The following is a 16,838-nucleotide window of genomic DNA, read 5'->3' as shown; positions in this document are numbered from 1 at the left end:
GGGATAAAAATAATTATGTGTCATATGCATTTTTTAAAATAAAAACCTCTAAAATGTTTCTATTCCTAGTACTTCCTTTATTAAATTGGAATTGCCTTCGTTTTTTTTTTTTCGTTTTTTTTTTTAGCTAAAACCAATAAAAACTATAATAACTGATTGTTTTTATTTAATTTTCAAAATGGAAAAATATGTAATGTTTTCATTTGGTGTACAACCGAGTTTTATAAAGAAACAGAAACGTTAAAACCTCTCAAATACGTTCCGTTTCCCGCTGAGTATTCTCTTCCAAGAAAGGAGGTGCTGTAAAAGCCGCGGTTCCCTCTGTGGGTCCTGAGGGCTGGAAAACCTGAAATCTGTCAAGATCACCAACTTTCAGTTGCACTTAGCTGTCATTAACCCATTCAAGCCTGATGCACTTAATGGTGACTCTTAGCTTTTAACCTCACAGAAATGGCTACTGTGCATCATTTTCAAAGCGAAAAGCAAAGTCAATAATTTACAATAATAGGTGAGGCTTTAGCTTTTCAAAGCATGACATTTCCCCAGCGGATGAGAAATGCTTTTGCCGACAGTTTTTGGTTTTCTGTATAGCATAGGTTATGTTAGGATACATTTTGCTATTAAAAAAAAATTGTTTTCTGGTTTTATGCCACAATTTGAGATTAAACGTATGACTCCATCAAGCTTCCTGACTCATTTCTGTTATCGGGCTTAAAAGAAAATGGTCTGAACTGCGCAGAAATTTGAAAATAGAGCTGGAAATGAGAACATATACAGTATGTAGACATTTTCATAAACAAGAGTGATTGTATTCAATGCAGTACGGCGATTATGTTGTACTTGTCAGATTTTTATTAAAGTCCAAACACATTAAAAAAAACTTCCTTTAGCATATGAAAGCTTCCTGAGTTGTGGTGTTTTTACATTTTCATTGACTGAATATTCCTTTTAAGCTTAATATGTTATTTGTGACAATGATTAATTGAGTTTTTGATGAAAAATTACCATAATTTCTGTCTTGTCATACCCATTCATTACTTTGTATTGTTTCATTGAATGGGATTGTTAACAAAAAAACAAATTTCCTCTGCCTTGTATGCCATACTAAGAATTCCATCCAAGCTTTTCATTGCAACCCGGTTCAATATTTGACTCAAATTGTCCTCCCTTTTGCACAATTACACACTAAACTGATGTTTTAGATTTTGCTCACGGATCCTGTGAAAGACATTTTCATGAATGGTCTTGTTAAATCTAACGTCCTGAATGTTTCCGTTTTCTTATTTCTGCAGACCGGGCTGTTTAAGTTGTCTGACGAGGAGTTTTTCATTCAGCCCCTGGAGAAGTCCAGCGCTGAGACCTCAGCACCTCAGGCCCACGCCATCTACAAACGCCACGCGTCTCCTCCTGTCCACCGTCCAGTCATCCAGCCCGTCTCAGGGAAACCGGGCCTCAATGGCACCTGTGGAAACCAAAGTAAATCATGAGTCATCCCTTGCGACGCGCATGCATTTTTATGTGACATTATTCAGATTTCGCCCAATTGAATTTGCGGTGGGAAATTAGACTTTAACGTTGTCGGATTGTTTCAGGAGCAATCTAAAGATGCAGGCGACATCATGCAGAAAGAGTTTTACTCGCGGATTAATCCGCTGATGCTGATCTGTGTGAATCAAAAGGGTGCCTACTTTTTATCCTGTCTCTTTCTGCAGCTCATCCCTGGGTAATAATTGGCTCCAGTCTGAGGAATAATATACATATATACGCTCATAAATCAGCTGTTTAAAATTCTGAGCTGGCTGAACTTGACTTTGAAGGATGGTTTAAAAACCTTGGGAGATTAAACTGATTTTTTTTAATTACTGTTTACCCAGTACATTCAGGGAGCCTTTTTTATCAGTCATTTCAAAAGCTGAATTGGTTCGTAAAAATTTTACGAGTTTGCTTTAAGACGTTGAAAATTTTCATCCTTCCTTTAAGTTTTTTTTTTTTTTCTGACCATCTGGAGGTTTCAATTTCAGCTACATAAATTATTTCTTTAAAAATATGCATCACACAAACTAGACCTTTTTTTTTAAAAGTATATATGTATATATAACCGAATGTGATCGTTATTAATATTTCTCCGGGCTTTTACAACGCTCCGTCTGATTTTGGCAGCTTTCTTTCTGTCCTCTATCTGACCTGAACACAATATTGAGCAACTTAAGCTTACCAAAGTTTGTGTAGAGGACAAGTCCTGCATAAAATAAGCTTCTGGAGTTAAAAAAAAGAACTGCCTACAGCAAAAAAAAGAGAAAGATCCAGCAACACCACACCTTAGAGATTCATCGTGATTCACTTGTTGCTATATAAAACGTTTTCAGCTATTGGCTCTTTGGGATTCCCCTTTTTTGATCTAAAATGCCTTTTTCTGTCTCAACAGTTTGGTTCCACATATATTCAACCAATCATATAGAACCAAACTGTCTTTAAAAAAAAAAAAAAAAGGTTTTATTAGCTCTAGTGGCCTTTATTTGAGTGGTCAGACAGGAAAGTGGCTAAAGAGAGAGAGGGCGGAAAACGTGACAAAAGTCATCAGGCCAGGACTTGAACCTGTGACAACCGGTTCAAGGACCAAACATGGGTTGTGCTTAGCCCCTGCGCCGCTGAAGAACCCATTTGGCACACTTTTCTATTATTCACTATTTGTGTGGCAGAAAATCTCCTTTGGAAAGGGTCGGGTACTGAGCCTGGACAACTGTTGATCATTATAAAGTCTTTCTGGTTGAAGGTGAAATCTATAAGAAATGACGGATGATTCAAAACTTTTGCACAGTTAACAAGATACACTGTTCAAAAATAATTATACTTGTATCTCTTGTATTTACATCATTGTGCTTTTTAAAATCTTTAAATGAACAAGTTTTTGCATATAAAATTTTCAATAATCCCTGCTGGCAAAATTTCAGATATGTATATTTTTTTATTTCACTATAGTTTTTCAGAGAATCTCTGAGCCGTCCTAGACAACCTCCCTGAAATGGATAAATAGTTTTGAGTTTAGTAGATGGAGAAGCCCACTATTCAACCTTCCCCCCTTTTTCCTGGTCTATCTACTGAAAGGTCCAGTCGGCCGTCTGTTTTGCACCATTACCATGCTGGAACGTTTAAATGCATCATATGCACAGAGTCTGACCAGAAGTGCGAAAGTTTTTCTCCAGATGCTTTCCATCAGTTTTAAAAAAAAATATCTCTTTTTGGTTCAGACCTCTACACCATCAGTGGATCTCCCTCAGTGTGTCACAGTAGGAATCGTGTACTTTATGAGATGCATTTTGTTAAACTCTCTCCAAATGTAGAGTGACTATAATCTAAACATTTGACTCATCAAGGTTAGCATTTTTTTTTCTGTGGTTTTTGGCATGCTATAAGCAGGCAGCTCTTTGGCACTGGCATAGTAATAATAGCTCTTTTTTCTTCAAGTGTCAGGTAGTTTAGATTCTTGAAATTGCCATTTCTTTCTTATTCCAGTGATTTTTGTGTGCCTCTTTTTATCCTGAAGGACTTTCCTAGCAATTGTAGCTGCAATTCGTCTTGCTACACACGACTGTGACTTTGTTTCAAAATGGTCTCTGTCCCCTCCTTAAGTTTGAACACTGCTGAATAGCATTTGCAATTCCTTAGATTTGTTTTTTTTTTTTTTTGTTTTTTTTTTTTACATATTTGGTTATACACATTTGGTTATACTTTTACACATTTAATCGCTTAGAATCAAGTATGTTATAAATGTGCAGGTGTCTCTGCCAACATGTGTGCAAATGATCAAGTCGGGGTCATTTTGATAGTTTCTCAAATATTCGTACCTTATCAAAGCCTCGGCTCACAAAACATTTTAAACTTTTTCATATATTAACTCTTTAAACATGTACTTTACATATAAAGTAGCTGTAGAAGGTCCGTACTGTTTTTACAGATCCTTTTATAAGTCTAGTATGGGATTAATGCAAGGCTCATCGTTTCTTTCCTCTTGTGTTTGCATTTAAAACAGCAGTCCATCTGCACTCTGGCTCACGAACAAAAAAAAAAAAAAAAAGCAGTTCAAGATTGATGCTTCCACCTCCAGGATTTGTAAAACCCCCGAGGAAATCTAATTTAAGTCCCTTTTTTGACTTCCATTACGCTTAAGCCATCATACCTATATCGGCTTGACTAATCCACCGAAAAGGGATAACTTTATTAGCTGCTGTCTTGCTATAAATATTCTTTGCCAAATTTATTCTAAATCTGTCTTTAAGCTGAAGATTTCTTTCCGCTGTATCACTTTTTCAGCAAGCCCGTACTGTTCTCATTGATCCCTGAAGCACTGCTTGCAGCTGTTTGCCTATTTTAATGATTTTATTCCAAATATGCGTTTCGATGTGCTGCTGATGTTCTCGGTCGTAACTCGTCCTTATTCATATGAATCTAACAAGCAGCTCCAAGACTGTTTACATGCATTGTATCAATCATTTTTGCTAATAATGTGCAGAAAGTGTCCTTTACAGAGTAAACAGGTTAATTACTTTGTAGGGTAAGAAGAATGGGATGTTTATAAATACCTTAAATATGTAAATCATTCCATTTGATGTTGAACTTCTATCAACACAAAAAGACATGCTGTTAAATAAATTCATGCTGCTCTGAGGTATTGGGTATTTTGACTCTCATCATTTTACTGATAATTCAGTTTTGAGGCTCAGTTTTAAAATCACCTGATTTCTCATACAAAAAAGAATGCTTAAAAGAAAAACATTTGTTTTTATTTCAATTATAACAAAAACATGATCATTGTATTTAAATATTTTAATTGTTGAAATAAAAAAAATCTAGATTTTCTTTTTCAATAAAATATTTGTAAAAATACAGTGATTTGAATTTAGTCTGACGTCAGCATCCATGCACTACACTGTTGTTGATTAGCAAACAAAAACAAAGCTGCTCCTAGAGAAACTAAGTACACCCTGTTTTAATAGGCTTAATTATAAAGTGTTTTTGAGTGTCCAGAAAAGTGCTATATGAGTCTAGTTTCATAAAAGTCAAAGTATCTGTTAGGTATTTTCTATCAAAAACACCCAATTAGTTGAAGCCAGTAGCGAGACAGGAGTTTGGTTGGCTTGTTAATCTGGTTCACACAAGTGTGTGTTTACACAATGCCAAGTAGAAATGACGTTTCGCAATCACTTTAGATTCCTTGATTACTTGAGATTAGTTCTCAAGTAGAAAACACTCAAAACAATTGCCAACCTTCTCTGCAAGTTCACTACAGGCTGAGCCTAAGTGGAACTCAAGAGGCGAGCTTTAAAGTTTATAGTCCTCAGTCGACATCTTTAACAGTGTTCAAGACGGCAATTACAAAAAAGTACGGCTGACTTTGTTTGGAGGGGTTATCTAACAAATAAGGCTGTAGATGCCAACATAGATGGGTTAGCCACAAGGCATAGCACAATATTAGATGAAAACCAAATGCAGCACACCAACACCTCTTCCCAACCACTGAGCACGGTGATGGATCGTCAGCAAATATTTTGTTCATCCCAAAGGGAAATTAAATGTTGTAACATACACCTGTCTAAGTTTTTTTTTTCTTCTTTTTTTAAAGAGTTGTTGTCGATTCTGATTATTGTGTGGAGAAAGGATCTCCTGTAGCAGTCAGTAATACAGCAACTCTGAAAAAATCTCTGACTGAAAACACTCCATACCCCCAGGAAACTAATAAAGTCACATACACAACACTAAAACCAGGTTGTGAAACCTATTCAGCCATTGGGGGTATAATTTTTGGACATTCAGTGTGTCCACTTTGACTCTGGTTTATTAAATTCAACCTGGCAAAGGTGAGATCATTTTTTGTGTCACTCAAATATTAGAAGTGAAAGGATGTCCACTTCCTTTATTTTGTCGTAACTTGCATCAGTTGGTAGGAAACGCTCTTCCATCCCAAAACATAAAATAACCCAAACAGCTAAGTGCATGCCGGATGATGTGTGAACACTGAAATCCTTGCATCTCCAGATACCCTCCAGAGTTTTGAGGACATCGAGAGGCAGCGGGAGCGGTGGGAACGACGCCATGACAAGCGGAGGCGCAGAATTCATCAGCGCTCTGTAAGCAGAGAGAAGTGGGTGGAGACTTTAGTGGTGGCTGATCCCAAAATGGTGGACCATCACGGGAGCAAAGCTGTGGAGGACTACGTCCTCGCCGTCATGAACATTGTGAGTATTTTACGTTTGACAGTTGGTACGTTTAGTGCTTTGGGAAAATTACCAATTTGATTATGTGCATCAAACTAGATTATCTGGAAGCTTTCATTCATCAATGCACCACCCAAGGCCTTCAGTGTTATTTAGAACCTAAAACATCAATAAAAGTCATTTCATAACTCCTAGTACTTTAGTCAGATTGAGCTCAGGGGAAATGAACAGTCAAATCAACACCTGAATTAATAATTGAGAGTTTCTTGCAGCGTAGCACAGAGTATTATTTGAACTAAACGGGACTCTATTATCAGCTAATGTAGTTGCCATAATGTAGTGTTGATGCTTCAGTGTCTTTCTGTCTCATAATTGGTGCACATTAAAATGCCATCGTCAAGATGCCAGAATCCAAGTGTCTCGTCAGGAAGTGACCTGCAGCTTCAGGCTCTGCCATCTTCCCATAGTGCAATCTGCTGTAATTTCCTCCCTTGATAAATGACACACACAGCCATCCAGCTAGAGGTGTGATGCATATTTTACACTGTTTTAACTGCTTTGGCACGTGGTGGCAGGATGTTGCCACATCTGCCGTATTTAAGATGGTAAATACAGAGCAGGCATTAAATTCAAATGAATGTGAAATTGCACTTAGCGTTATTTAAACTCATTTTACATTTAACAAGTTATGTCATTATTTCTTTCCATGGTTATTGAGAAGTTAAAGAGGAAATATTCTGTAAAATCAACTTATTTGAGCTTTATATTTGTACTAGAATATTATCCCCTCATCAGAAGCACATGTGGAGTACTGCCTTGATTCTTTCAATCTCCTGTGGCAACCATTCAGGGGTTCTTAAATGCGTGTGAGCTCACAGAGCACCTCTTCCTCTCCCTTTGCCTCGCCTTCCTCACTCAGCACCTCCAGACTAGCGGCAGCAGCAATTGGCAAACACCTGGTGGAACTGCGCATCTGCTGAGCTCATCATAGGAACTGCTTCTCAGTCCAATGCGCCTTAAAACAATTGTAAACGAGAAGTGTTGTGATGATACTGTTGTCCTTAAAGTGGAGTGTTGGAAAGAGTAGCAGCTTCTTAAAGAGACAGAGGTCCAATTTAAAGGCGTCACAAAATCTGATTTCTTTGAAGTCATGTTTGATATATATTTATAACAACTGAATGTGATATAGTTGTTTCGTTGTGCTAGAAAATGGCACTATGTGCCTTGAAAAAAGCAATGCCTCCCTTTCTGGTGGTGGCTGTACTCTGACCTGTGTTAGCATCCACTTTGAAGGGCAGTGACTGTTTTCATGCAGACATCGTGGCCTCTGAAGAATTGTTGGCGTGTGACACTTTTTCCTGAATCCTGTTGGTGTCAAAGGTCGGCCAATCATTCAACAAAAACAACTCATGTTTATAACAGTTTATTTGATTTTTTTTTTACTTTGGGCCAATTTTGAAGGAGAATTATTATTTCAGCAGAATCAAATCTACATGTTTGTTTTTAACAGACATATGCAAAATATTGAATCACAATCCTCATCAGTGTAATAGCAGGTATATTATCTTAATCTTTAAAACCTCTCTGTCGCTAGAGGACCCAATGTTGGGTCCTCGGCGCTTGCCGCAACAAGATCAATTAAAAACACATGCTATACATTTATCAATATAGGCATATTGCATATCCACGTAAAGGGAAAAAGCTCTTCTAAATGATAGGATCAATATTTTCTTCCTCAACAACACCCAGAATGAACACTAAGCAGATTGATAAAAAGAAACGCAATTAGACCTAACGAGGCTAACGAGGCACACCCGGTAAAAAACGCAATAGTAAAAGAGCAAGGAGGCCCGATGTACAAAAACTATTAATCAGAGTAAAGCCGAAGCTCTGAGGTTTTTAACAATACCAGAGTCACCACGCTACGTGCAAAACTCAATGAACCAGCAGCTAAAGAAGAAAAACAGAAATGGCTCATTTCACGAAGCTAAAATCAAAAATCCAGTCCTACCTTTGCCGTTTCGTGGTCATAATCCATATTAGAGTAAATATTTCCACCTGGTCCGATAATCCCTTTTTCCCTGAGTACATCTCAAATGGTTTTTGGTTCGGCGCAAAGGCATTTCCGTGTTTTATGTGGATTCGCAAAATGCCGGGTGAAACTTGGTCAATTTACGTCACATGCCTTTTTTTCGCTGTAATTGGTGAATAACTTTAGTTTCCGTATTAATGTCAACGCCCTCAGATTCTATTGGCTCTGACGGTTCGAACGACATGTCAATCGTCAAAATTGACCAATGGGTTCCCGAGAAACTGCCCCGCGTAGTTTTGAAAAATTGAATGGGGAATTGGGAGGTTTTACGCACAGAGCGCAGAGCGCAGCTATTGTAATGTAATTATGAGATATATTAGTTTTTCCTTTGATCATATCATTTTGACAACTTAGTTTTCATTGCTATTTGCATTTTCATTGTTGTATAATTCTATTTGAAGTGTTATTGTGAGTTAATCTGTTCCATTTTCAGTCTATTACAAATTGTCTATTTTTTCTCTTTTTATGAATGAATGCAATGTGGATTTTTCAAAAGAACCCCCAAAAACAATTATTAGATGTAATTACTTATTTATGATAAATAATAATTTATTATATGAAAAGAATAAATGATTAAAACAGACCCTACACAAATAAAAACTAAGAAAGTTCAAATGGCACAAATTGTGCCAAAATGGCTCATTTGGAAGGTCCGCCTAGATTTTTATCTAGTAGTACCTCTCTAAAACTCATATGATTGACTTTTTTTTCATGAAACTTGGCACAGTAAAAGGTCAGATTGTGTACTGTTGTTGCTACTTTTTTTGGCTTTCACTGCATGTTTTGAAAGGAGCATTCATAGATTGAAGTGGGTTTTTTTAGGCGGAAATTGATTTTTTTCTTAATTTCTGCTGTTTATCATATTAATACACTTTCCTCAGTAACAGGCAGGGTGGTTTTTAGAGCTGTAACATGTTCTCTAGGGTCTTGCCTTTGTTTTGATACCAAAACAATTAAAATAAACTCTGTAGTTCTTGAGATACATTCAATTCATTTTGGGCATGTTATTTTCAGCCATATTGCTCAAAAGGAGGCCTAGAGTCGAAGAGGTTGTGGAACATGCAAATATTCCACGTTAAAGATGAGCTAACGTAAAAAAAACATTTAATGTGCCACATGTTTTCCTCTCCTGCTAGAATTATATATAAATGCAATCGAAACAGACGCCTTTCTATATCTGGAGGCTGGTATTGGTGTGGCGCAGGGTGAGCAGACTGTGGATGTGGACTTTGGTCAATACAGGCAGGAAAACGCTGTGAGGTGAAGGTGGGAAGGTGGAGGGCTTCCCAGGGTCTTATGGTGGCCAAAACAAAAAGAGGCCCTAGACATGAATTCGACATTGATCAGTTTTGTTCGTGTCGGCGAGATGATCGATGTTAAGTTGCCACAGAGGATTTAAAAAAGCTACTCCGTGAGGGAAAGAAATGAGAAGCTGCAGGAATAGCTCTCAATCCCAGGAATTAAGGCAAACGTGAAATAACAAATCTTTAGTGAGTTCATAATAACCCACATTTACACATAGCACAACTACAAAGGAGTAGTGCGTCAAATAATGCAAAGATAACTAAGAAGAAAACTGTGCGACTCCAGGGCATCCCCTTATTCCATAAGTGGAGTTCAAAGAGTCTTACTTTCAATAAAAAAAAATCATAAGAGAAATTATTACATGATCATAAGAATTTAAGATCAAAATACACGTATCCTGTGTTTGTTAGAGACACTGGCTTTGTTCTGGCCTTAATCTTGGCCAGCCACCACTGGGCTAAGAAACAGCTTGATAAATTGACCCACTTAATCTGACAAATGTAAGTTTAAAAGTTAAAAGGGACTGCTAAAGGCAATGAAGAAGACGAGTGGGGGTGTTGACATTCACAGCTGCTTTAGGCATTAAGGTTACAAATTCTCACATCACAGGCAGAGCTTAGTCTCCATGAAATGCAGAAGACTGCACTGTCTGTCTTTTTACAGGTTTTTATGGTATACGTGGTTCTGGTTGCCAGATGCTACAGCCTACTGATAAACGATCGTGACAACGTTAGCAGTTCTGGGTGCGAGAGTGTATTACTGATCATAGCCTTGTGATGCACTTACTCATTGATCTTGAGATAGAGCACTAAAGAAAGGTGACTTAGCCTTAATCGTCTTTCCAAGGATTGTCCATGAGACTACAGTGTATTTTACTTATGATGTATTTTAAACAGAGAAACATAGCTTTTTTTCCCCCCTTTTGTTTGCCGAGAAGTGTTGGTGTGCATTTAACTACATATCCCAATAGATTATTCTATGGTAAAATATTTTAAGTTAAAGAATAATTTCCCCATATGATTACCAGTAGTTAGTTTCTACTTTTATTTAGGTGTAAACTGCATCTAAAAGCAGCCCAAGTACTTAAAAAAAACAAACAAAAAAACTAAATTTGGTGTCTGGAAAATGAGTCATTTCAAAAACCTCCTGATTAAGTCACAAACTACGCACTGTGCTGTTACTAGCAACCCCAGTTACCTAGCAACAAAAGCTGAACTCCAGCCCGTCTCGTCAGCTGTTTCTACTGCTGTATGCGCTGTACAATGGCTGCTGGAAAAGATAAGTGCTTTGTTATTGACTTACCACCCAGAAGCTGCTTGCGGCTTTCTTGTTGGTTATGCAGGAGGCTCTACTTCTGCTCTTCAAAGACGTACAAAATTGCACAACTGCATGCAACCATTTTCATGTGTGACTTGGAGGGGTGTGGTCAGCAGCAGCATATTTGGATTTAAAGTGACGAAAGGCCCTAAAACAGCTCATTCTGAATGGAGCTCAAAATTGTCAGACTAAAATCTCATCATTGAAAAATGGTTTTGTGCACAAAATGTAATGGATATGTTTTGTAGAGCCCAGAAACCTATCCTAACCTTTTCAAAGAAGCATAATAGGTCACCTTCAAACATATAATAAAAGGTCAAAGAGATGCTCTGGTGGAGGCTTAATTCAAGTTCCTGGTAGGCATTCCTAGGAGTTGAGCAGCAGAGGATCCAAGACTAGATGCATAACAAGAAAAACTGCTGCAACCCCAGGATAGTAACAGAGGAGGAGCAGTTCCACCCTTCGGCAGAGATGAGTGGCATTAAAAGGGAGAAAGAAGTGGAGAAAGAGAAGGAGGCACACAGAAACCCACCACCATTTATGTGTCATGACAGATTGCCACATTCATAGAACATTCTGTCATAAACCTATGATGAGCCACTCTTTCAGCTGCTGCTCATCAAGCACTGGCGAGCTTTCAGATGTCGAACCGCCATCGTAAAACCAAATGAGGCACGGAGTGGAGCTCAGCGGGGTCACAGCAAAGAAGTATCTTAAGGTTGGACACATAAATGTGTGTAAAACCTTTTTGATTTTTTTTTCTTTTTTTCTATTTTCAAGCATTGCTGCAACTGAAGAAGCTTCACTTGGCTGAAGTTCAAGGATCTGTTGATCTGTTGGTGCACTGTTTCGCCTTGTTCTTTTTTGTTTTTTTTCTTTCTTTTTGCATAAAATCCCCCGACCATCTGGCTGCACAGCCCAGATGTAATTACTACATCAAACTCTTGAGGAGCAACAGCAACTATACCATATCATAAATGAAATGATGCAGCGAGGTGATTACAACGCGAGTCGAGGCGTGTAACGCTGGCAGGTTGAATTCAACCCACTTTAAAAAAACAAAAAATAAAACAGACACCATGACATAGTGTCTAAACCCTCCTTGATGTCTGAAAGAGGCTGAACTTTCTTCCTGTTATGAAGCACAGTAAAGGAGATTGTTTCACGTTGTCCTCAATTTGTTGACTCTTTAAAATTACAGTATGTCTTAATAAAAGTTACACTTTTTTGTTTTTTTTTTACATTAATGCAAGAAATGTGGTGTTTTAATAAATACTAGACCTAAATAACCAGAGGCGCATAAAATTTAATTGCATTCATTATTGCAGCAATGGTGGGTGCAATATAATTATCTCAAAGGACACGCTGGACGCAGTATTTGAAAGGATATTACATTTGAGGTGTCAGACACTGCATTTTGATTACATAGCTCACTAGTTGGATCGGTCTTAATTCTCAGATGTTTATTGGCTAAAAAGCTGAGGGATGATAGATATTGTCATTGCAATTTTTTTAATCCATTGTCTTTCAAATAAATGAAATTATGCAGCTCTGTTCCTACTTTAAACTTGTGAAGGCAATTCAATATTTTAGTTGAGATAAAACATTTTTCAGCCATTTTCAAACTCTGTGAAGCAATTTCAAGTTTTTTTTGTTTAGTTTTCATAATGTATGTAAAGAAAATTAATATGAACTTTGATTTCAAGACCGCAGTCCTGCTTTCTTATGGCTTGGTGTACCTTGTTAGTTCAGCGGCAGCCTTCATCTCCCTAAATTCAGATCCTCACACAATGTCCACTGTTGCAGCTCATGTGGAGGGATGTTTTGTTGACAGGAGCCTGATCCGGTAGAAACCACCAGCAGGTTTTGTTATCTGTTGTTTTGGAACACAAAGCGGAGATCACACCTCATTCTACATTCCCATCAGCAAGCCTTAAGCGCTGCAGACTTTCCAGTTCACAGCTTGTAATTCCTCGGACCTCTCCTACAGAGCTGCTGCGTACAACAGCCAAAAAAAAAACCCTGCTGCTTTGAAATGCTCTCCAGTAGAGTCATTCAGCTGCAGAGGCAGCTACAGGGCTTCTGGGTTCAAACAACAAAAATAGAGGTTTTAAAAGTCTGATTCCTCAGGTTAATCAACTTGTACACACACACATTGTGAATGACAGTGGTGTGTGTAAGGGCTTTTTGTTTTTTAGCTTGGAGTAGAGGTTTACATCAAAACAGGAAAACATTCAGAGTTTTGTATTTTATGTAGCAAGTCATTTATGTCTCCTGGAAATGTCCTTGAAACCATTAAATAGAAAATACGCCTTAGTTTTGTCTTAAATATTTGACCTCTGTGCTACATTTATGGTAATTTCTAAGACTTCCTTCAGGACTTTGCAGTGGGACATTAAAAGTCATTTAGGACATTAATTAGCTTGACAGGTAGTTTTCTCACGTGGAGAAAGAAAACAACATGCTGCCGATTGCTATCACATAAACCCCTGAGTACGTGAAGGCAACCATCTTGAATTTGGCCGTCATGCACCATCTTAAAGTAAAACCTGTTTAATTGAACCAGTGGATCCCCGTCTCTTTGATGTGTTTATTGGAACTTGACTTCCAAATTATTTTCAGAAAATTCATTTCTGTAGATGTTTTTATTCGAAAGAAAATGCAGCTTAGAAAGCTGCATTTTGTGTGTTTGTGTGTTTTGTGTGTTTAACACATTTTCTATTTTGCAAATGTGTTAAACACACATTTGCAAAATAGCCAATCCAAGATCTAAGTGTGGTTGTCAATATCGGGTTTCAATTAATATTTAATCTACTGTGAAGTTTCTGCGATTTTTTATTTTTTTATTTTTTACACCTAATGGATTGCTATAAGCACTTTCCTTGTGTTTTGAAAACTGCGGCGCTGTCATATGAGTTGAGTGAACATCAGGAAGGGGAATTCATTGATGAAAAGGAGACGGTTTAACTGACTTAGCAGACAGTTTTACACAGAGGAAGCAGGCATTATTCTCCACTTCCTCTCCTGGTTCTTGTTTGAGGTCTTTTAAAGCTTTGAACATTAAAGCGCCACACAATCCCGTTTTGCCATAACAATATAGCAGAGCCTCAAGGGAAGCAAGTTCTTTCTGGTATCTAAACAATAATGTCATCATCTTCCTCCGACACAGTTTGCGCCATTGTCTCATCACTGATGTTTGTCTTTGTCTGTACCAGCAGCGCGGCGCATACGTATTCTGGAGCCGTGCTCGTCCTGTGTGCTCACAGCGGCTTGACCAAAATGAGTTCCCCCCCCGCACCCCAACTTCCTTCATATTGTGACCTGATGGTTAATTATTTTAGTCCCTCCAGGATGTTTAGGATCAATAAGTTTAATTAAAAGTAGCGGCTGAGGTAAATGACTATAAAAAATTCTTGGGAGACGATGTGGACTTGGAGACCAAAGTGCAAATGGTTTCTCTGCCCAATCAAAACGTGCCCACTGGGTTAAGCGGTACAAGTGGCTGTGGGAGAAAAATAATTTCAACCAGTTCAAAATAACCTCCGCTCTGTCATAAATCTCGACGTATAAACAATAGAAACAATGACAGGGGGGGACGTGGATTAAAAATAGCCTAAATGCACATCCATTGTTACCGACTCCAGCGGGGAAATCTGTGATGCTTGGAGCCGCATTCTGATTAACGTCTTCATTTATGTCAAGACTGTCTCAAGCTGCGGATTCAACAACTTAATGTACACTTCCTGAATAACTGACCACACTCCTCTTCTATATTAAAATGCAGGTATTGGTTGCGCCAAATCAACGTTTCTCTTTTGCACCTGGGATTGAGTCTGTTGCAGTTTCTAGCAGGCACAATGAAATTCAACGTTGCTTTTTAAACTCTTGGTTCCACCCTTAAAGTATCAAACCAATTTCTTCAACTGAAATGTGCTTCTTGCTTTTGTTGTGCTGAACATGAAGGAAAAAAAATAGGACGCTGCATGTTTATGACCTTCAGCAATGTTGGGGGACTTTTAAAATATATGTTTTATTATACTTTTTAATTCTCTGTATTTATTTGATATTGGACAAACTATTCTGCAGCGTTGATTATGGAGTGTGGACAAAAATGTCACGGTCACGACAAATCATCAGGTCTAGCAAACCCTCAGCTGAAATTGCAGCTCTTTTTGTGCTGTGTTGTCTCTGAAATTGAGCTGTTTGGATGAAATGTATCTAAAAACACTGGAAGACAAATTTATAGTGTTTATAGTCTGAAGGTAAGTGTTCAGATGTCTTCTACAAAGGTGAATCTGAATACAGACTTATTACAGTCCGTATACGTAAAGTTTGAGAATTTTCACTTGGTTTTGTGAATGATTTTATTTAGTTATTTATTTGTTTTTTATCAAGACGTGGCAGTTCAATTTCTTTGAAGGCCAACCAAGTCAGCAGCTCAACTGCTAGCAGTGGAGTTTTACCTTCGGGGGATGTAAATGCTCCTGACCAGGTCGTTTTTAGTCATTAAAATCTGTCAGTTTAAAAGGTTATAGAGAATTTATGTTTCAGGAGAGACATGGGTGTCTCTCAGCTCCTCACGATTTTATATCATTTTTTTATTTGTATATCATGTTTTAATTGGGAGGGGGGAAAAAAGGACAATGCACTCCTGGACATCTGTGGTATTTGGAAACATTTGCACAGACTTTAGGAGTCTGAACACGATCCCTGGTTCTCTTTTATAAATTGTCAGTCCAGTCCCGGTTTGTAATTCTGCAGATGTTGTCCCAGTTCTCCGTGTGACATACGCCAAAATGTATCTAAACATTCCTGCATACCCAAGGGAGTTTCTGAGCTTTCATTTATTTTTTTGTGTAAATTAACATAGATTGGGCAAAAAAAATAAATACAGATTTGTAAAAGTTTCCATGTCTCTGTGGCACATTTAGCTTGTTTTTGTGAAAGAAAATCTAAGCCACTATGCTACAGTTTAGCATGTCAACTTTTTCCATGACAAAACTCAAAAAGCTTCTTGCTTTTATTACAGTATGGAACTTACATTTACCCCAAACCTGTCATGTAATGTAATTTATTCTGCAGTAAGGCATGTAATATTAAAAACAAGAGTCCTTAAGAATTTGGTGGTTTTGTGATGAGGGTTCAGCAGCTTTCCTGCAATTGTGTGAGCTTTAGTTTTGTTGATGCTGAGGCTCACATTTTTATCGCCCATCTCTAAGCATTTAATTCATCCCCTTTCTTCTCTGGATAACCTCAATTTACCTCCTGCAGCCTCTGGAACAGCTTTCTAAACAACCGCAGCCTTCCTCAAATCGAGACGTGTCACAGTCACGGCTGTAGGTTGAGCAGGCGTTGCACTGTTTTCGACAGCACTTTGTTCCTAAAGCCTTAAAGTAGAAAACGCCCAACATCTGAGCACATCGTCTCATTCTGAAATCAAGTATTCCTTTTAGCATTCAAGATTTCACAGCTTTCATCTGATCGCTCTCCAGCCTCAGAGCTGGAGGTAACAGAGATGAACTGACTGAAAGGTTAATTATGCAACAAGTTACGTTGACGTGATCCGACAGCGAAAGGTATGAAGACTTGATGTATTAATATTTAGAGGGGAAAAACAAATCGACGTGCTTCATGCCAAACCTCTCCTGCTTTTGCTTTTAATTTCCCAACGAAATGGAATCCTCTGAATAATTTAGATGATTTCATTAAGTACATGACGGATAAAAACAGAGAGAATGAGATTAGCATATGTATGTATTTATAATTTTTGATATTTTATTCTCAAATTAATGTTTGTACTTATGCCTAAGGAGAATTTTTGAGACTAATTAACTAAACAGTGGTGATTTCAGACTGTGGCAGGAAGCCGGAGCGCCCGGAGAGAAACCTGCAAACAGGAAACCTGCCAAATC

At 37.9% G+C, this 16,838-nt stretch overlaps 1 protein-coding gene across 3 annotated transcripts in view; it reads left to right on the top strand.

Annotated features, from left to right (window-relative positions):
- Positions 1-16,838, top strand: part of adamts7 (a disintegrin-like and metallopeptidase (reprolysin type) with thrombospondin type 1 motif, 7) — a 137,888-nt gene that overhangs the window by 17,801 nt on the left and 103,249 nt on the right. For all 3 annotated transcript variants that reach the window (XM_008404673.3, XM_008404672.3, XM_081605041.1), the window contains exons 3-4: positions 1,293-1,476; positions 6,034-6,233. In XM_008404673.3, the coding sequence (XP_008402895.2) occupies positions 1,293-1,476; positions 6,034-6,233 (384 nt within the window). The remainder of the gene's footprint in view (positions 1-1,292; positions 1,477-6,033; positions 6,234-16,838) is intronic.

The sequence above is a fragment of the Poecilia reticulata genome, chromosome 3 (assembly GCF_904066995.2).
Source record: "Poecilia reticulata chromosome 3, P_reticulata-male-v2, whole genome shotgun sequence".
NCBI classification, from domain to species: domain Eukaryota; kingdom Metazoa; phylum Chordata; class Actinopteri; order Cyprinodontiformes; family Poeciliidae; genus Poecilia; species Poecilia reticulata.
Note: the sequence above shows the minus strand (reverse complement) of the source record. Positions and strands in the feature narration are given on the sequence as shown.